The sequence below is a fragment of the Amblyraja radiata genome, chromosome 18, assembly GCF_010909765.2.
Source record: "Amblyraja radiata isolate CabotCenter1 chromosome 18, sAmbRad1.1.pri, whole genome shotgun sequence".
In the NCBI taxonomy this organism is placed as follows: domain Eukaryota; kingdom Metazoa; phylum Chordata; class Chondrichthyes; order Rajiformes; family Rajidae; genus Amblyraja; species Amblyraja radiata.
In genome coordinates, this window is record NC_045973.1 from 24,677,202 (window position 1) to 24,699,670 (window position 22,469).

Consider the following 22,469-nt stretch of genomic DNA (forward strand, 5'->3'; position numbering starts at 1 on the left):
GTCACCAGCTCTCAACAGTTGACTGGCACAGACCCATCCTAATGTGGACCACTCCCCCACTAATACAGCAGGGTTGCAGTCAGTGGATCAGGACTGCTCTCTCCTTCCCGCCATGATGTGAGGAAGTACGTTCAAAGGTTATAGGAGTAGAATTAGGCCATTCAGCTCATCAAGTTTACTCCGCCATTAAATCACGGCTGATCTATCTTTCCCTCTCAACCGCATTCTCCCGCCTTCTCCTCACAACCCCTGACACAGAGGAGAAGCACAGCTTCTCCTCAAAGCTGGAGCCCTGTGTCACAGCTGTGTGAAGTTGGCCACTCTTAAAATTCAGTTGGAGGGTTTTTCATCACTGCACCATTTACTCCAAAAGGAAGTGTTTGTTAGAAATGTGCAAACATTTGAAAATTACGATTCTTAAGTATTCTTATCAAATGGCAGCTGGGTTTATATTCCTGTTCAGGAGCAAGACAATCTGGAGGTCCACCTAGTCCAGTGTGCACCAATATAAGTACACGCGCCTTGTTCTGAGAAGAATGCTGTAGTCTCTAATCTTGGACAATATTTGGAATTCTCTGCACGCTGTCAGTGGATAACAATACGCTACACTTGAACTTGATTATTGTGATTGTTTGGTACAATGAGGAAAGTTGTTTGCTATTGAAAATGCTCTCGGTGCTGTCTCTGTGCAGTTACAGTATGTTACTACAGGCCCATCATCACTGGTTACAAACATCCAGCTTATGGACACCCCTACATGCAAACAAGCTCCCATCATATAAATAAATGCAAATATCCAATATACGTACTTACATTCATTCCTACTTATAGCCAAATACTAATAGCAAGTATTAACACCATTGATGTTTCAAGGGATCTTGGGATTCAAGTCCATAGCTCCCTGAAATTGGTAACACAAGTAGATAGAGTGGTAATGAAGGTGTATGGTATGTTTGTCTTTATTGGTCAATGCATTGAGTACAGGATTAAGTATAAGAAGTTATATTGCAGTTTTATAACACTTTCGTCAGACTGCATTTGGACTATTACGTACAGTTCTGGCCACCCCATTACAGGAAGGATGTGGAGGCTTTGGAGAGGGTGCAAAGAGGGTACCAGAATGGTACCTGGTTGAGAGGATGTTAGCAAGAGGAGTGGCTGGACAAACTAGGATAGTTATCTCTGGAGTTTCAAAGGTTGACGAGTGACCTGATAGAACTATATAGAATTATGAGATAGAATCTCATAGAATCAGAATCTTTTTCTCATGTTGGAAATGTCAAAGACTAGAGGGCATAGCTTAAGGTCAGCGCAAAAAGGTTTAAAGGAGATGTGTGGACCACGTTTTTCACACAGAGAGTTTTAGTGTTTAGCCAGGAATACGCTGCCAGGAGTGGTGATGGAAGCAGATATGATAGGAGCATTTAAGAGGCTTTTACATAGGCACAAGGAAGTTCAGGAACTGGAGGGATATGTATCAAGTGTAGGCAGAGGAGATAAGCTTAACTTGGCACCATATTCAGCACAGGCATTGTGGGCCGAAGGGCCTGTTCCTGTGCTTTAAGGGCCAGTCCCACTTAGGTGACTTTTCAGCGGGCTGCCTGCGACCTTCAAGCTCACGGCACTCGCCTGAAAAACCACGAACTTAAACGGCGAACGTCAGAGCTGAGCGCGCGCGCGCACACACACACACACACACACACACACACACACACACACACACACACACACACACACACACACACACACACACACACACACACACAGAATACAACAACAATTCAATTTATTGTCATTCGGACCCCTTGAGGTCCAAACAAAATGTCGTTTCTGCAACCATACATTACAAACAAATAGACCCAAGACACAACATAATTTACATAAACATCCATCACATCGCTGTGATGGAAGGCCAAAAAAACTTATCTCTCCACTGCACTCTCCCCCCCGATGTCAGAGTCAAAGTTAAAGCCCCCGGCGGGCGATGGCGAATTGTCCCGCGGCCATTAAAGCCACGCCGGGTGATGCAAGGTCGCACACCGGGTTCTTGGTGTTAGAGCCCCCGGCGTGCGCTCGCAGAGTCCCGCAGCCATTCCAAGCCGCGCGGGGCGATGGTGTAAGGCCCCGCTCCAGGAGCTCTGCAACCCCGCAACTCGGGCGGGAGAAGTCGCCGTTGCGGGAGCCCTGAAAAGCGGTCTCCCTCCAGGGACCCGCGGGCTCCCGGTGCCGCCGTCCGCCAGACCCGCAGTTGCAGCCTCCGAATCTCCGGGGGTCGGGTCGCAGCAGCGTCCACCACAGCTCCACCCGCTCTGGACTCGGCCACACACACACACACAGAGCAAAGGCGGGGGCCAGGGAAAGCAGGGGAGCGCTGTCTGAAATTCACACGGTGCAAAGCCAAGGTGATACAGACACACACCGCGATGAACAGGAAGGTTAAAGACGGCTAGCACAGTGTACGTTAAGTCCTTTAAAAGAGCGGAGGGGGGGGAGGGGGGAAGGAGAGAGAAGGGGGGAGAATGGGAGGGACAAGAGTGGGGAGAAGGAGTGGAGATACTTTTAAGAAGCCAGACAACTTTTAATAAGCCAGAGATACACAGCTGTGAAGTTTGGCGGGCATTTAACATTACCGGTCGGTTTTCCTTGGTTCTGAAAACTCGTGCTTACGTTTTCTTTTCCCCAATGAGCCAATGAAAATGCCCGGTCAGCAAAGGAGATTAACTAAAACTACCTACGACTACCTCAAATAACATGTATAACTACATGGCGACCCCACTACAACTGCACCTACGACTACAGGATTATCGATTTTCTCCACTGCAACCAATGTTTGGTCGCAGAACATTTTTCAACATGTTGAAAAATTTGCTGCGAGCATACTGAGGCCGCGACTAGTTCCCAGAATGCGGGAACTCCTCGCGACCATGAAGGAGACTCACCAGAGACCACCAGCGAACATGTGGCGACCATGTGACGATCATGAGGCGAGCGCAGAGTCTCCTGCACTCGCCTAAAAAGTCGCTTAAGAGGGACAGGCCCTTTACTGTTCTATATTCAGGACTAGTTTCCTTTCTCACCCCACTTTTAATAATTGTTCTTTTTTACCAGTTTATACATTTTTGCTACCATTCATTACAATACCGTGTAGTGTAAGACACTTCTATGCATACATTAAAATCAAAAGAGATAACTAGGGAGAGGGTAGGACTCTTTGAGGATAATGGAGGGATAATGTCAGCTGTTTCAGTACTGCCAATGTCTTTTATGATTCCAGCAACGGTCATCCTCAATGAGCTAAACTGGACAGCGGCCCTTGAGGATGTGTTTAAGCGCAATCGAGAAGAGGACTCCTCGCTGCTCTGGCAGGTCTTCGGAAGTGCCACAGGTGTCACCAGATATTATCCAGGTGTGTCAGAAATACGAGGCAATAAAACTAAGTCAGTGCTTTGCCATGTACACCTCAAGTAAACCTTCCCCGACTGAATTAACAGCAGCACACCTCTACACATATTATCTGGGTCATGTTATCGTTTATTTAGAAGATTGTAGAGTCACAAAAATGAAGCACAAATCCCTTGAATGACGAGAGACAATAGACAATAGGTGCAGGAGTAGGTCATTCGGCCCTTCGAGCCAGCACCGCCATTCAATGTGATCATGCCTGATCATCCCCAATCAGTACCCCGTTCCTGCCTTCTCCCCATATCTCCTGACTCCGCCATCTTTAAGAGCCCTATCTGGCTCTCTCTTGAAAGTATCCAGAGAACCGGCCTCCCCCGCCTTCTGAGGCAGAGAATTCCACAGACTCACAACTCTGTGAGAAAAAGTGTTTCCTCTTCTCCGTTCTAAATGGCTTACCACTTATTCTTAAACTGTGGCCCCTGGCTCCCTCCATTCTCACGGAGGGGGGTTCCAGACTGAAAACAGAATTTCTGCTTGCATCTGACCCAGGCAATGCCTGACCTGACATAATTCTGCTGACATCGAAATGTGAGTGAACGGTTCCCAACAGTAAGAATCCTTCCCTGAAAATTCATCAGAAGAATCATAATAGAACATGGCAAGGAATTAACCCAGTGTCAGTTCACAGTTTGTATTTGCTTGCTCATTTATCCGTGTGACCAAAATCTGTTCTATATTCTTTACAGCAACTCCATGGGGCCCCCCTAATAAGATTGATCTGTATGATGTACGACGGAGACCCTGGTGAGTAAGGGGCGAACAGGGACTGAGCATCAAAACATATCTCATGTCCGTGACTTCAGGGGAATGATAGTGAATTGGTTTTGCTGAGTTATATCAATAATAGCACTGTGGTGTAATGACATTGGTTACAACGTCAGTCACCCAGCCTCAATCCCCATATCAGGTCCTGAGAGGGGGTTAGAGGGGGGAAGAGATTTTGTGGGGAAAATGGGATCACCCGCATAGATTTGAAGAGCTAAAAGGTCTTCTCATCTGTCATGAAGAAATATGAAAATATGTTGGCTGAAGATAGGTTTGTCAACTATCCCGTATTAGCCGGGACATCCTGTATATTGGGCTAAATGGGGTTGTCCCATATGGGACTACCCTTGTCCTGTATTTGACTGCTACTACTCGGGTCGGGGGGACTGTCGGGTCGAAGCACCGATCCAGCCCCGCCTCATCCGTCCTGACGTAGTGCAGCCCATGGAGTGCAGCAGCAGCAGCGACTCGCCCGTGGCCCCGTCGGTCGGCAGCCCGGCCAGCTGTCCGACCTTCAGACCTTCGCTTACACAACCACCCCTCCTTCTCATGGCCGATCACCGGTTCATGATTTGGATGGGGCGCCGAACTTTGCGAGAGACTTCACGCGCGGATCAAAACTCCTCAGCTGGCCCGCCGGCTGGGCTTTGTGTGCAATCCAGCACCCGGGCCAACTCATCATTCACCCAGCCACGGCCGAGTCGGTCAACGAATTGCCGTCGGGAATTTGCCCCTTATTTTTACCTTTTGTCCCTTATTTGGGAGTGAGAAAGTTGGCAACCCCAGCTGAAGAGTACAGCATCCAAAATTGCCAGCACTCCAGAGAATTATTCATCTAGATTATGTGTTCACATGCTGCACTAGAGGTTAACTCTAGAGGGCAGCAGAGGAGCAGAGCTGGTAAAGACACTGCCTCACTGCTTCAGCAGTTTTGGGCACTGTCTGTGTGGAGCTTGCACTGTCTCCCTGAGATCTCATGGGTTTTCCCCCACATACCCCAGCCCAATTGGCCACATAACTGAACAGTGTAGGTGAATGGTAGAGTCTAGGGGAGTTGATGGGATTGTGGGGACAATAAAACAGGCTAGTGTGAATGGGTGATTGATGTTCATAAGACCTACAATTCTATAACTCCTATGACCAAGTCTTAAAATAAATTGTATTTTTGACATTCATTTTAAGATGTCATTGCTTCTTATTACAAACTATCAGTGAAACCTCTACTTGACTGCTTGCTTGTCACCTGTCATGGAACATGGAGGTGCAGTAGTTATCAGAAACATAAGGATTCAGCAGGACTGTGGAAAGGTGTTACTGTCAGACACGCTGAGTGAATCCAGCATTTTCTGTTTTCATTTCAGATATCCAAAGCTGGATTTTTTTCTTTCCATACAGTACCACAGAATTCTAGGCGAAAAATGCAGAGACCTGAGTTCAAACTCAGCTTTGGAATTTGTGTTCAGTTAATAATTTGGAAAGCCCCAACTGACCTGCAAAATGATGGTTCCTAAAACTACTGGATTGTCTTGATAAAACCCATTGGTTCACTTCTGTCCTCCAGGTTAGGAAGCCTGCAGTCCTTACTCCAATAAAGATGCCAAATCTCTACTTGTTAGAGCATAGCTAATTGCCAATGTTGAGATCACCCTCCAGTCACAGAGTCAAGTCATCAGAAGACAAGAAGGAAGAGAGAATTCAGAGATCAGGGAACATGGACTTCCATATTCCTCAGTGATCAGAACCAAATGTTGATCTGAAGGTGTAGTCTTTCAGGACCACATTGCATTTTCATTTGTTCAAATTGATAGTCTCACTCTTTGGCATTAATTGCTGGTGTATTTTTGTCTGACGTATTTCCCTAAAAACTCATCAGTCGGGATATTGCATTGTCTCACTGCCTTGATTGCTGCCTCAAAAATCTTCCCATTTACAGTGCACTGATATGACTGTTTAATGAATATTGAGGCAACCAGCCAGAATCTGTTGTACTGTTCTGTGTAACAAATTCATCATTGTTCATTAAGTAGGGGAGGGGGAGAGACTGACACTGTTTGTGGAGCTGCTGCCTCACTGCTCAAGTAAGCCATGCCAAGCCTGACCTCTGGTGCTGTCTGTGCACAATTTGCATACCCTTGTATCCGCCAGGTGCTCCAGTTTCCTCACATGCCAATGACATGCAATTTGGTAGGTTAATGGCTGTTATAAATTGCTCCTAGTGGATGAGTGAGTGGCAGAATCCACAGGGAATTGATGGGAATATGAGAGAGAATTTTTTTAATGGATTAGTTTTGGATTAGTGTAAATTGGTGCTTGATCGTTGGCAAAGACCAGATAGGCCAAAGGGCCTGTTTATTCTCTATGATTGCTATACTCCAGTCTGTTCTTAACAAAAGCCAATTTGTCCTCCTAATCATTTGCTGCACCTGCATGTTGGCCTCCAGTGATGAGTATACAGACACATCTCGTCCAGTCGCAATTTAAAAAACACTTTGCTTTTCTGTTTTGTGCACCAAAGTGGATAATTTCATATTTTCCCTCATTACATTCGAATTGCCATGTTCCCAACCATTCACTCCGCTTGTCCATATTCCTTGAAACCCCTTTACATCTTCCTCGCTACTCACAATCCCACCTGGTATTCCATCGCCAGAAACTTGGGAATGTGACATTTTGTCCCCACAGCTAAACTGTTTGACCAGCTGGTCATCAAACACTGATCAATGATGTGGTCCTTCATTAGCAACAGCCTGCCAATCAGAACTATTTGTTTATTCCCAATCTGTGCTTTCTCTCTGATAACTAAGTCACAATCTATGCCCATACATTAACCTCATCTCCCTGAATTCTAACCTTGTTGACCAAACTGCTGTGCAGACCTTAATTAGATTTTAGCCTTCAGAGATGCAGTGCAGAAACAGGCCCTTTGCCCCACCATACACTATCACTATCCCACACACTAGGGACAATTTATAATTTTACCAAAGCCAATTAACCTACAAATCTGTACGCCTTTATAGTGTAGGAGGAAACTGGAGCATCCAGAGAAAACCCACAAGGCCACTGGGAGAACATTTAAACTCCATACAGACAGCACCCGTAGTCAGGATTGAACCAGGGTCTCTGGCGTTTTAAGGCAGAAGCTCTACGACTACACCACTGTGCCTTCTGAAAATCCAAATACTCCACAGCTGCTGCTTCCCCCTTATCGATTGCAAATAATCATATCCTCACATAACTCCAGCAGATTAGGCAAACTTGATTTTCCTTTCATCAATTCATGCAGACTCTTCTCAATCTTATTATTATTTTCAAGGAGTCCTGTTATTATTTCCTTTGTTTCTAAGTTTTGGAGACAGTCTAACTGGTTGAGAGTTTCCTGTTTTCTACCTCTTCTTTCTGAAAGAATGGAGTCACATTTGATGCCTGCCAATGTCCAGGAACAAATCCAGTACTTATAGTACTTTGGAAGATGCTAACCAGAGGATTTTCTTTCTCCAGAGCCACGCCTTTCAACTCTAGAATATAGATTAGATGGTCATTGGGATGCATCAGCTATACATGCCACTAACTTCTCTTGCATTTACCAATACTTAATTCTATCAGTCTTTGATTCTGGCTAGAACCTTCATTTCCAGCAGTTTTTTATCTGTGAAAATAGACTCTAATGTTTCCTAATTTCCCACTGTAACTTAACAGGATGAATTTCTGATCTTCCAATTTACCTTGCTGTAGCATTTGCAGTTTTTATCTGATCTATATCCTTAACACTATCAATAACTCCTTCCATCTCTGTCCATGTTTACTTTTGCTTTTGCATATAGTCCATGTTTCGTGCCATGTTACTCTCATGGACTAATTTGCCTTCCTTTATTAATTTCTTGATCCTCCTTCGCTCAGTTCTAAAATCATTCAATCCTCAGGCCTACTGCTATTTGAGGTAACTTTGTAAGCTTACTTGGATTTAATACTACTTTTAATTTTTCCGGCAACAAACATTCTGCTGGAGGAACTTATCAGGTCAGGCAGTTGAAGGGTCCCGACCTGAAAGATGACTGTCCATTTCCCTCCACAGATGTCACTTGGCCTGCTGAGTTCCACCAGCAGATTGTTTGTTGCTCTGGATTCCAGCATCTGCAGTCTCCTGTGTATCCTTTAGTCTTCCATTCAGCCATGGATGGGCCGCTTTTCCCATTGACACCTGTCTGCACCATGACTGAGCAAGTTATGGAGCCATTTATAGCTTGTTTTTTTTTCATACAGCAGGCATAAGAAGGAGATTAATCATCTGCAGGTGGCAATATTTGAGGAGGATGTCATGCAGTCTGTCTCCAATGAGGGAGTAAAGGACTTTAGTCAGCTCATTGAAAGTCACGTACAGTGAGAGGCTGGTTTTGCTCTCTGGTGCTGAACTTCAAATGTCCTCTGTTTGGAGTTTGCACATTCTCCCTGTGACCGTCTGGATTTTCTATGGTTAATTGACCTCCGTAAATTGCCCCGAGTGTGTAGGGAGTGGATGCAAAAATGGCATAACATAGATATGGTGTGAAAAGGTGAGGGATGGTCGGCATGCACTCAGTGGGCACAAGGGCCTGTTTCCATGATGTATCTCAAAACTAAACTAAAGTAGCAACAGGTTTTAGTTTCTCTAGATGGACAGGATTCATACTCCAATACAAGGAGCGACTCTTCAGCCACTGGGAAGATGCATGTGTGTCCTGGTTGTGGATTTCCCGAGGACAGACAACAGGAAAGCCCTCTATAATTACCACAGAGGGATTTGTCTCCATCTTTGAATGTCGTTCCAATCTTTGAGGTTCCTTGTGTCTCCTCCTCTCCCCAGACCTGAGAGTTGAGGTTGTGGATGACGCACATCTCCACCAAATTTTAGAATCATCAGGGATACTGTCTGCTCCCAAGTCGTTGATCTTTAGTTACTTCAACCACTTGTTAGCTAAAAATGGTGGCAATGCTGGACTGGATAGGTTGCTGTGGGGATGGAGTCAAAGATGGTGTCATGGTGGAGGAGATTTTCAACGTGTTTGTTCTTGTGGGTGCTGTCTTCCTCTCTTTCCCTGATAAATTCACCTCTGTTCTTGGCTCTCAATGGAGTACGGCCACAGGTATTTCAACCTTAGACAGCCTTGACTGTGCTGGTGAAGTGTGCATCTCACGATTATTAGAGAAGACGTCTTCTGAGTACAGCCTGAGGTCGCAATGCAAGGCTGGCATGTATTGCACACCAGGTGTACAGGACGCACTGAATTTCCATTAACGCAGATAACATTACACAGTGTGAATACATTTCTCATGATACGTTTCTTTCAATGATCTTTTCCAACTAAAGAAGCTAGTTTTGACAATTTTTCACAGCATTTGTCCCAAATGTCTGAGCATAATTATTCTTCAGTGCCAATGATGAGCATCCATGTGCAGTTTGTAGAAGTGTGATCCTTATAGGACTCTTTCACTATTTTATTTTGCTATATTACTTGTTGTATTAGGGTAGGGTCTGTAATGTGATTCTGGTGATGATGCAATATCCATAGCAGGATAAATTATTCTTTAGTTCCTCAGTGGAACTGTTGAATCTATTTTGGAGAGTAATTTATTTATCTGTCAGAACCGTTTAGTAAAAATTACCATGCCTGATTTGTTCAGTTGTTAAAATGTAAGCACTAGAGACTAACCTGTGTTCTCCCTGGCTCCATTTCATTGCAGGTATATTCAAGGTGCCTCCTCCCCGAAGGATATGATGATTATAATGGATGTGTAAGTATTGTATGTCTTGCTCTTCATACACAAGACACCAGCAGTGCCTTGCACGTCCCTGAAATGGCACCATTGCAGTTCAATAGCACTACATACAGTGCATTCAGAAAATATTCAGACCCCTTCATTTTTACACATTTTGTTACGTTACAGCCGTATTCTAAAATGGATTAATTTTTTTATCATCAATCTGCACACATTACCCCATAATAAAAAAATGAAAAACAGGTGATTAGAAATTTTTGCAAAGTAATCAAAAATAAATAACTGAAATATCACATTTACATAAGTATTCAGACCCTTCACTCAGTACTTTGTTGAGGCACCTTTGGCAGCGATTACAGCCTCAAGTCTTCTTGGGTTTGACGCTGCAAGCTTGGCTCACCTGTATTTGGGTAATTTCTCCCATTCTTCCCTACAGATCCTCTCAAGCTCTGTCAGGTTGGATGGGGAGCGTCGATGCACAGCTATTTTCAGGTCCTTCCAGAAATGTTCGATCGGGTTCAAGTCCGGGCTCTGGCTGGGCCACTCAAGGACATTCACAGACTTGTCACGAAGCCACTCCTGCGTTGTCTTGGCTCTGTGCTTAGGGTAGTTGTCCTGTTGGAAGGTGAACCTCCACCCAATCTGAGGTCCAGAACGTTCTGGAGCAGGTTTTCATCAAGGATCTCTCTGTACTTTGCTCCGTTCATCTTTCCCTCAATCCTGACTAATCTCCCAGTTCCTGCTGCTGAAAAACATCCCCACAGCATGATGCTGCCACCGCCATGCTTCACCGTAGGTATGGTATTGGCCAGGTGATGAGCGGTGCCTGGTTTCCTCCAGATGTGACGCTTGGCATTCAGGCCAAAGAGTTCAATCTTGGTTTCATCAGACCAGAGAATCTTGTTTCGCATGGTCTGAAAGCCCTTTAGGTGCCTTTTGGCAAACTGCAAGCGGGCTATCGTGAGGAATGGCTTCCGTCTGGCCACTCTACCATAAAGGCCTGATTGATGGAGTGTTGCAGATATAGTTGTCCTTCTGGAAGGTTCTCCTATCTCCACAGAGGAACTCTGGAGCTCTGTAAGTGTGACCATCGGGTTCTTGGTCACCTCCCTGACCAAGGCCCTTCTCTCCCCCGATTGTTCAGTTTGGACGGGCGGCCAGCTCTATGAAGAGTCATCGTGGTTTCAAACTTCTTCCATTTAAGATTGACGGAGGCCACTGTGCTCTTCGGGACCTGCAATGCTGCAAAAATTGTTTTATACCCTTCCTCAGATCTGTGCCTCGACACAATCCTGTCTCGGAGGTCTACTGACAATTCCTTCGTCATCATGGCTTGTTTTTTGCTCTGACATGCACTGTCAACTGTGGCACCTTTTACTGTATAGACAGGTGTGTGCCTTTCCAAATCATGTCTAATCAATTTAATTTACCATTGGTGGGCTCCAATCAAGTTGTAGAATCATCTCAGGGATAATCAATGGAAACAGGATGAACCTAAGCTCAATTTTGAGTGTCATGCAAAGTGTCTGAATACTTCTGTAAATGTGATATTTCAGTTATTTCTTTTTAATTATTTTGCAAAAAATTCTAAACATCTGATATGCTTCTTCATTCTGGGGTATTGTCTGTAGATTGATGATTTTAAAAAAGGAATTAACCCATTTTACAATAAGGCTGTAACGTAACAAAATGTGGAAAAAGTGAAGAGGTCTGAATACTTTCTGAATGCACTGTATATAGCAATGTTACAAAATTTTGAGATTTTAAAAATCAAGTCTGCAATTTATCCCATCAGATAATGCATAAAAATAAGTTTAATTTGACACCTAATTCACTTTCATATCTCAAGTATTTAAAAAGATATGGCCATTTTCATACTCGGAAATGAGCATCTTGTTCCCTATTGATTTTCTATGGACATAACAAAAAAGCTGTGATCGTGGACATAACATTCTTAAAAATTAAGAGAACTGAATGAAATTTTCAGTTATCATAGATTGAAGCATTCTGAAACAAATATAAAATAATCTTACTTGGATGACCTGAAATTAAAGCATATAATTAGTTAGTTACCCAATTGTAGCTAATTTCAAACTTCAATTACTAGATCTAAACATCTATCCATTTCTTAATAAACGATTAACATTTTTAAATAGCCTAAGTGTCCAAATAATATTCACAAATAATTCACAATAAAACATGATTTTTAAATCTCATTTACATTAATTTATAGGCCAAATGGAAGGAATTTAGTGTTCAATTGCTGTAAATTAAAGTCCATTTAAATCAGCTTTCTAGTGGGATCCTGTGAACGCACTGGTTTAGAACATTCACATTGCGGTAGATTTGTGCCCTCAAATGCCCAGAAAAATACTGCGGGATATAATGGGGCCCAAATTAGCTACTCGCAACATTAAACTTTGTATAAAGGGATCTTAAGAAGCCCTTTTTAACGTAAAAATAAACAGCCTACCTTCCGTTTTCCCCTGTATGAGATCCGACCCGTTGTCGGCGGTCGCGGGTTTAGAGGTTAATTTTTAACCTACTATAACAAGTAAAGAAATCCCTTAAAACTAAAAATAGCTCCAGCTACGGAATCTTCCAGCGATTTTTCGTTAATAATTAACTAGGCTGAAAAACCTCAATTTGAACAGCCTAGGGAAAATCGCATTTTAAACCCGCCCCCCTCTAAACGGCGCCAAAATCGCGCACACGGGCTGGGACAGATTTTCAGCAATCTTCAGGTAGGCTTTGCAACATACCTACTGTATACTGTGTTGCATATGTATTGACCTCACTTTGCAGCAGAGTTCTATGCACACTAACTCATGCAGTGACCCATTGTATCTGGACCACGCAGAAATCAATTCCCACTAGGCTGGATGTTCAGTGATAAAGCTTTTCAACTGCTAAAAAGGTCTCTCAGCAAATTCAGTGGGTGAGGCATCTGTGCATGCCACAGTCCTGATTTGGATTTTATGCCGTGCTGGTAGCAGAAATTGGCTTCCAGAGAACATGCACGAAACAGACACCCTGCAGTATCACTATCCATGAGAACTAGAACGATAAACTAAACTGCATTATTGAACAGGGGAAGCTACAGAAAGATATGCATTCATTCTTTGTTCTCTGTGTGCTGTGTCTAGACAGGCTCACTGTGTCACAATATATAGATACAGAGGAGTTGATTAAGAAGGAACTGCAGATGCTGGAAAATTGAAGGTACACAAAAAAGCTGGAGAAACTCAGCGGGTGCAGCAGCATCTCTGGAGCGAAGGAAATAGGCAACGTTTCGGCCCGAAACGTTGCCTATTTCCTTCGCTCCATAGATGCTGCTGCACCCGCTGAGTTTCTCCAGCTTTTTTGTGTACCTTCAGATGAGTTGATTACTTGGTACAATGTATAAAGTAGAAGCAACAATATCACATGAACCATATGTTAAGTTGTATCTTCATAACAAAATACAAACATGTAAAAGCAAAATCCTATTAACTGTCCGACCTCTGTGTGCCTAAAGTTGTAAAGATACTTGGGACTTTCGACTGCCCATCCACAACTGGTCCTTTCAGGTTCCGGTTCCCACAGGGTCTGTGCTGACCTGTGGTGCCCTCCACTGTCTTCATTTTTGCTTCCATCAAACAAAGTCGTCTTCCTGGGATAATTTCAGTCCCTCCAACAGGGGCTGCTCTCCTTTGGTGACATAATATGATCTGTATATGGTATGTGGTATGTATTAAGTCACCAGTGCCACGTACTGTATCAGTCTAATGTGGGCTTCATCCTTGGTGTCTCTGATCCTCGTGGTAGCTGGAAATGATCCTTTTGCTGTGGTAATGTACCCCTCTTCTCATTCATCTCCACGTCCCGTGGTGTATGCATTTACTCCAGCTCCCAACTCTAGCTGTGCAATAGAATTAATTACAACACAGGCACCATCCATGTCTGCATAGATAGTAAAAAAGGTTCCCAATCTCATCCCATGTACCAGCACTGGCTCCGTACTCTACAGATTATGGCTCTTCAAGCCCTTGTCCAAGTACTGTTCAAATATGATCATGCCAGATCCATCTGTATGAAACCATTGTCCTCAACTCTCCTTTATTATTTTAAATCTATGGTCCTTGGATTTTGATCCTTCTACACAAGAAAAGAGGCCTTTCATAATTTTTTAACTTCAGATCAAGGGTCAAGCCAAGAGTGTTTAATTGTCACATCTACTGGCAATGGAACAATGAAATTCTTACTCGCTGCAGATTTACATGCCAATGAACACACAAATAAGTGTAGTATAATCAATAATGCAATAAATTAGTAATTAATAATATCAGGTAACTAGATCATAATAGTTCAAAACTATAGTCTGTAGTGCAACCACAATAAAGTCCATTGTAAATCATAGTTGAGATGAGGTTTGTATTATATAATGACGTCCCAGCCATTGAAGGGATCGATAGGAGACGCTGCCTTAAATAGACAGAGAATATAATTAAAGACCCACACTGCCCTGGCCACGCTCTCATCTTGCTACTGCCATCGGGAAGAAGGTACAGGAGCCTGAAACCCATGATCTCCAGGTTCAGGAAAAGCTTCTTCCCAGTAACCATCAGGTTTTGAACAACAATCTTGCTGTCAACATTAGCACGACCAACGATCTGATTGTGGACTTCAGGAAGAGAAAACCCCAGATCCATGAGCCTGCCTTCATTGACAGGACAGAGATGGAGAGAGTCAACAGCTTTAAGATCTTGGAAGTGCATATCTCTGATCTGTCCTGAGCCCAGCACATTGATGTAATATCAAAGAAGGCTTCTTTTAACAACCTACCTAGAATATATTTCATATGGATCTGTTAATTTATATAGCCTTTGGGTACTAAACACTTTAAATTCAACCTACTTTGTTATGTGTATCCCATCTAAAATGTCACATTTATTTTGCTTAATTACAACACTGACACCTCTGCTTTTGTGAAGAAAGTTGCCAAATATTTATTAAGAACCTTGCCTGCAACCTCTGCCTCCACACACGCATCATGTTTCTGGTCACTAGCATCCCCTACTCCTTACTTTGCTATCCTTTTGCTCTTCGTCTGCTCATACAATATCTTTAGATTTTCTTGGATTTTACATGCCAGTATTTTTGGGGGGGTGGGGGTGGTTGTGGGGGGAAGAGGGCTGACACTTTGTGACAATACCAAATGTGTCCATCCTGGACTGTGAAGAATCTTTGTGTGCTTTGTTTCAGGAGCGGTAGTGTGAGTGGTCTCACACTGAAGCTGATGAAGACATCAGTCACTGAGATGCTGGACACGCTATCCGATGATGACTACGTCAATGTTGCTTCAGTAAGTATTGGATACAACATTACAGAGCCTAGCCAAATAGGCTGTGTTTATTTGGTGCACAGACAGCCAGATTTTGTGTTGGCAGCTGGTGTAGGTGACAATGGTCAGATTCTCATTACCCTGAAAGCAAAATAAACACAATTAAAAACTTTGAACAATCAACATGAGAACCTCCAGGAGTGATTGAGGCACAATTTCAAGAAAAATATCTATCTCTGTCAATTGATCAAATTGCATGCTGTGTTCATGGGGCTCTTCATGGAATTTTATACAGTATTGCCAGAACGCCTGTCGATATTCACCCCATGCACAAGTGGTAGCAGATGAGGATGTCCATACATCCCCTCAGCAGTGGTTCCAGATTAGAATCCTCAGTAGTGCAGATTTCCCAGGCAATTCATTGGAGTAGAGAACAGAATGGGAGAGAGGCCAAAGTCTGATTCTTTATGCATATGTTGTTATTGAATTGATGTATATGCTTTGGAGACACAGCATGGAAACAGACCCTTCGGCCCGCCGGGTCCACCAACCAGCAATCACCCAGACCACTTGCACTATCCGACGTACCAGGGAAAATGTACAATTTTACAGAAGCCAATTACCCGCCAAACCTGTACATCTTTGAAGTGTGGGAGGAAACCCAAGCACGTGGAGAAAACCCATGCGGTCACAGGGAGAACATACAAACTCCTTACCGACAGCACCCGCAGTCAGGATCGAACCGGGTCTCTGGCATTGTAAGGTAGCAGCTTTACATCTGCACCACTGTGTCGCCCATTGTTCCTCATCACTAGCTTCAATATTACAAAAGCAATGTAAACAGGAGGGCATGGTTCTCAATCAGGTCTGATAACTGAGAGATTGGTATTATGTATGCATGACGTGACACAGTGCAGAAAGAGGATAGAGAGCATGGTAACATGGTGTTAGGACAACAGCCTAATAATTTTTTCCTCAATGTCAACCTGACGAAGGAGCTAATCATCGACCAAGAAACGGGGTGATGTACGTGCTCCAATCAGCATCAATGATGCTGAAGTGGAAATGGTCGAGAGCTTAAAGTTCCTGGGTGTAAATATCACCAATAACTTGTCCTGGTCCATTCACATTGACACTGTGGCGAAGAAAGCACACCAACACTTCTGCTTCCTCAGCAGACTAAGGAAATTCAGCATGTCTCCAATGACTCTAACCGATTTCTATCGATGCACCGCAGAAAGCATCCTAATGGGATGCCTCACAACTAGGAGGCAGTGATCATAACATGATAGAATTCAACCTGCAGTTTAAAGGAGAGAAACTGAAATCAGATGTATCAGTATTACTCTTGAGTAGAGGTAACTACAGAGGCATGAGTGATGATCTGGCTAAAAGATTGAAAGGGAACCCCAGTACAAATGACAGTAGAGCAGCAATGGTGGGGGCTTTTGGGAGGAGAACGAGGCGATCGTGTTCATCCAGGTAAAGGAAGTCAATGACAGCATAAAAGAAAAAGAGGAGGCATATAATATGCCAAAGATTAGCAGGAAGCTAGAGGATTGGGAAGCTTTTAAAAACCAACAAAAGGCAACTGAAAAAGCAATAAGGAGGAAATGAAGGTAAGCTTGCCAATAATATAAAAGAGGATACCAAAAGTTTATTTCAAATATATGAAGAGTAAAAGAGAGGCAAGGGACAGTGGACTGCTGGAAAATTACACTAGAGAAATGGTGGACAAACTGACATTTTTTTTTTGCGTCAGTCTTGAGTAGAAGACATCAGCAACATGCCAGAAATTCAAGAGAGTCAGGGAGCAGAAGTGAGTGCAGTCACTATTACTAAGGAGAAGGTGCTTGGGAAGCTAAAAGGTCTGAAGGTGGAGAAGTCACCTGGACCACATCAGCTTCACCCCACGGTTCTGAAAGAGGTAGCTATTGGGATTGTGGAAGCATTAGTGGCAATCTTTCAAGAGTCACTAGAGTCAGGAATGGTTCCAGAGGACTAGAAAATCACCAATGTAACTCCACGGGAGTAAGGCAAAAGAGGGGAAATTATAGGCCATTTAGCCTGACTTTAGCGGGTAAGAAGGAACTGCAGATGCTGGTTTAAACCGAAGATTGACACAAAAAGCTGGAGTAACTTAGCGGGACAGGCAGCATCTCAGGAGAGAAGGAATGGATGACGTTTTGGGTCGAGACCCTTCCTCAGACTGACTTCAATGTTTAGTAAGTGTTTAGAGTCCATTATGACGGATGAGGTTTCAGGGTACTTGGAAGCCCATGACAAAATAGGCCGAAGTCAGCAAAGGAGAGTCAGATTTTGTTTACCTGGATTTTTAGGAGACCTTTGGTAAGGTGCCTTATGTGAGACAAGATAGGACCTCATGGTATTCCAGGCAAGGTACTAGCATGGAAAGAAGATTGGCTGAATGGCAGAGTGTGAATGAAGTGGGTACCCCCCACCACCGCCGCCTCCAACCCCCACCTTGGCAGCGACAGCATGTTTGTGGAGAGGGAGCCCAAAGTTTCCGAGGGGTCACAAAGTGCTGGAGTAACACAGCCGACTGAATCAGTGGCGGTTCTGAATCAGAGATGCTGTCTCAAGAACATGGCATCTTTCATCTCCACCATCTGGACCATGCCCTCTATTCACTGCTACTGTCAGCCAGGATATACAGAAACCTGAAGGCCCACGCCACCAGTTTCAGGAACTTGCTTTCCTACATATATCACGTTCCTGAACCACCCAGCACACCCTATTCCCACCTCAACAACAGATCACTATGCACCATCTCTTGCACTAACATGGATTTGTTTCTTTGCTAATTGAGTTTTGCACTATTGTCATTTTTCTTTGCAGTCTTTTTACTGTCCCAAACATTATGGAGGGCACTGTATGTATAATTTATATTTGTGTGTATGTGGCTGAGCCTATGTGGCTGCGATGCTGCTGCAAGCAAGATTTTCATTGTACCAGTACCTCACCATACTTGCACATATAACATTAAACTCAACTTGACTTCACATTAAGGGTTTGATAAATGAAGAAAGCTTCATAGGTTTGGTCCTGCACTCATTGTATAGAATAATAAAATCTGAATTTATTGAAGCATATCAAATTCTGAGGGGATTAACAGGGTGAGCGCTAAGATTAATATTCCTGCTGGGGTATCTGGAATGAGGGTGGCACAGTTTTGGAATAAGGGGTTATGAGATGTCACAAATAACAAAGCTCATCTCTGAACCAAAGCTGCAATGAGGTCTGAAGCCAACTGTTCCGAACAAAACACAGTTTCTTTTTCTCAGCACTGTTAACCTTCATACCAGTTTGATGACTGGGAAGTGTGGATCTGATAGAGTGGATCCACAGATAGGATATGGATCTATAGATTTTGGACTGGTAGCGTGGATTTTATTTGTTCTGCGTTTTGTAGGCATGACATGTATGGACAATCGTACAGTTTGTTAAGTAGATGAGATACCTTGGCTTTGCTGTGGATACTAATGTAGCACAGCTTCTGCACTTCAGCTATCTAGCAGCATCAGGTGACATTTATGATAATGCAGGTCACAGGAAGGAGCCAGGCTAGATCATCTATTTGGCACTTCTGGATGGATATAGTTGTGAAAACCTTCAGCTCTACCTGTCCTCACAAGTTGGTCTCCCCCAGAACTAAGTAGGCCTGTTTATGTGATCGTCCCTTCCTGTTAGTGAGGACTACTGGTCAACAGTGACTAAAGGTTTGGAGTAACTAGAATCTATCCCAATTAGCACAGCAAGGGTTTCAACATGGTGGAGGGTTTCTATGATTTGATTAACTGAATTTCAACTCCCTAAAAACTTTGTTCCAGTTGATCAAACCAAGTCTATAGATCACTAGTCTGGAAACATAACCCAACGATTAAGGTTGTGGTGTGGAAGAGTAGCTGAGAGTCCGAACTATCAGAGAGGGATTGTGCCCCATAGAATGTGTGAGGGAGAGAACTGCCAGATTGGAAAGTACCTCAGGGATGTGACATTGTTAATTACAAATGTAATCCTCTGTAGATATGCATCCTCACTGACTCGTCTCCCTCAGCTTCTTTCCTACCCCTTCCACAAAAGGCAGCAATTGTCCAATCCAGCTAGTTACTGCCCAATCAGTCATTTGCAATGTTGGAAGCTGTCATGGACATTATTAGCACTTTCCCTCGAGTGGCCAATGCCCAATTTGGGTCTTGTCAGGGCAAATTGCCTCCAGAAACATCACAACTAGTGTCCAAACACAGACCAAAGAGCTGAATTCTAGAGATGAGGTGAGAGTGACTGCCCTTGGCATCAAGGTAGCATTTTGCAGCGGTGGCAATGTGTCGTCCTGATAAAATGGAAGTCGGGCAGAATCAAAGGGAAGACTTCATTGGACAGGAAGTTTTAAAATTGCCTCAAGAACAATGTCAAGGTGAATTGTCCTGGATATTTTGAGCTTCAATAACTGTTGGAGCTCCAGGTGGGCATTCCGTCATGATCCTAACGTGTTTTGTAGATGTTAGGTGGGGCTTAGTGTGCCAAAGTGTGAGCCACTCATCTCTTACCTGTTCCAGTAGCCAGAGAAGTTATGGACACTCCTTGCTACATGCACACATAATCTGTTTGTTTTCTGAAAAATTGCAAAATCTCACCACTTTAAGCCACAAACCACTTCAAAGAAGCTTGACACCATTTAGGACAGGACAGCCCCTTTGACCGACATCTTATCCAGTACCATAAACACTTATTTCCTCACCACCAGCGCACACTACACCTGTCAGAATAACCAAGTACACACGGCAGTGTGCACCAGGCTATTCTGACAGCATCTCCCAAACCTGCAACCATCAAGGACAGGGATAGCCGATGCAGGGCAACACCACCACCTGCAGGTTTCCCTTCACATTGCACTCCATCCTGATTTGGAAATAGTGTTTAAGAAGGAACTGCAGATGCTGGAAAATCGACTGCCTGATGACAGTCTGAAGAAGGGTTTCGGCCCGAAACGTTGCCTATTTCCTTCGCTCCATAGATGCTGCTGCACCCGCTGAGTTTCTCCAGCATTTTTGTCTACCTCTGATTTGGAAATATATCGCTGGTCCCTCATTGTCACGGTGTCTAAATCATGGAACTCTCTCTCAATTGAAGTACAACAGCAATTCAAATAGGCACCTGCCCAAGTATAATTAGGGATGAGAAAAAAATGCTGATCTTGTCGGGGATGCCAATGCCCAGCGAGTTAATTTACAGAAGGTTGTTTGATTATCAGCTTGGCTTATGAGTTAAATCGCTGGATTGGCATCCGAGTCCACTGGTTTGTGACAGGGAGGTGGACCATCCTTCCCTCCACCTGTGCCTGCACTCTGCTATAACACATGCCAGTTCCACTCGGCCATAGTACTAATCCGTAAAATAAACAACCAAGTACATTTTCTAAAGAAAACAGATTGCTACCTTTCACCAAGCGACCAACTAAAAGCTATTAGCTCCTGATGATATCAGTATTCTGCTTCTGCTTTCAGTTTCCAACTGATATTTTATTCTTAATCCATGTTTTGAACCCAGAACAGGATCTGTTTGAAGGTTGCATTGCTGCATAAATTATTAGCATGAAATATGATTTATAAAATACATTCAAAGGCATTTGTATTCCGTTGATTTACATCCCTCCGTTGGGAAGGTTAATAGCTCCTGGCCCTCTCAATAATTGCTATTTACCAATTAAATGGAATCAGCCGTGCCATTTCAGTCTATTCCCTGATTGAATACAAAGGTCCAGTTTATACCTTCATTGTGCAGTGTGGATCCAAGGGGCATGGTCACAGACCTCGAGTCAACTGATATCAGAAGAGGTGGTGGTAGCTGCAACTGCCTTTAATTCTTTTCATCAAAGACGGAAAATGTCAGCCACGATTCCTGTGCATACTTCTGATCAGTGGTCTGTCGTAGAAAATGTATGTTTGTGATTTCTCCAATTTCAGTGAACTCATTGTTTGAAATGTGAAGAACAGTTTTTTTCCCCTTTATTGGCTTTAACACGGAGAAGGATTGCAGAGAGGTGGGGCTGTAGCTGCATGGAACAGCTGAAGTACGATCAGCTGAAGCCCACAGACCTGGTCAGCACACTGCAGGGAGGTTAGAAATTCACCAGAGAGGAGAATTTATGGGCATGTTGCCAGGACTGGGAACATTTAATTCCAGGATCTGAATCTCTCTCTGAAAGTGTGGTGGTTAACACACATAAATGAGCATTTTCTGTTGCAGAATGTTGTAGGCCAAGAGCTGGGTTTAGACAGATAACTTTCTTGAACTACAGATAGTGTGCCTTCTGTTTTGTAACATTTCCAATTCTGAGGGGATTAACAGGGTGAGCGCTAAGATTAATATTCCTGCTGGGGTATCTGGAATGAGGGTGGCACAGTTTTGGAATAAGGGGTTATGAGATGTCACAAATAACAAAACTCATCTCTGAACCAAAGCTGCAATGAGGTCTGAAGCCAACTGTTCCGAACAAAACACAGTTTCTTTTTCTCAGCACTGTTAACCTTCATACCAGTTTGATGACTGGGAAGTGTGGATCTGATAGAGTGGATTCACAGATAGGATATGGATCAGCTGAAGCCCACAGACCTGGTCAGCACACTGTAGGGAGGTTAGAAATTCACCAGAGTGGAGAATTTATGGGCATGTTGCCAGGACTGGGAACATTTAATTCCAGGATCTGAATCTCTCTCTGAAAGTGTGGTGGAGTTAACACACGTAAATGAGCATTTTCTGTTGCAGAATGTTGTAGGCCAAGAGCTGGGTTTAGACAGATAACTTTCTTGAACTACAGATAGTGTGCCTTCTGTTTTGTAACATTTCCAATTCTGAGGGGATTAACAGGGTGAGCGCTAAGATTAATATTCCTGCTGGGGTATCTGGAATGAGGGTGGCACAGTTTTGGAATAAGGGGTTATGAGATGTCACAAATAACAAAACTCATCTCTGAACCAAAGCTGCAATGAGGTCTGAAGCCAACTGTTCCGAACAAAACACAGTTTCTTTTTCTCAGCACTGTTAACCTTCATACCAGTTTGATGACTGGGAAGTGTGGATCTGATAGAGTGGATTCACAGATAGGATATGGATCAGCTGAAGCCCACAGACCTGGTCAGCA

The 22,469-nt window shown here is 43.6% G+C and overlaps 1 protein-coding gene across 3 annotated transcripts in view; it reads left to right on the forward strand.

Moving 5' to 3' along the window:
- The window catches only part of cacna2d2 (calcium voltage-gated channel auxiliary subunit alpha2delta 2), a 374,530-nt gene that overhangs the window by 259,492 nt on the left and 92,569 nt on the right, over positions 1-22,469 (forward strand). For all 3 annotated transcript variants that reach the window (XM_033036873.1, XM_033036874.1, XM_033036875.1), the window contains 4 exons: positions 3,275-3,406; positions 4,149-4,206; positions 9,946-9,996; positions 15,226-15,325. In XM_033036873.1, the coding sequence (XP_032892764.1) occupies positions 3,275-3,406; positions 4,149-4,206; positions 9,946-9,996; positions 15,226-15,325 (341 nt within the window). The remainder of the gene's footprint in view (positions 1-3,274; positions 3,407-4,148; positions 4,207-9,945; positions 9,997-15,225; positions 15,326-22,469) is intronic.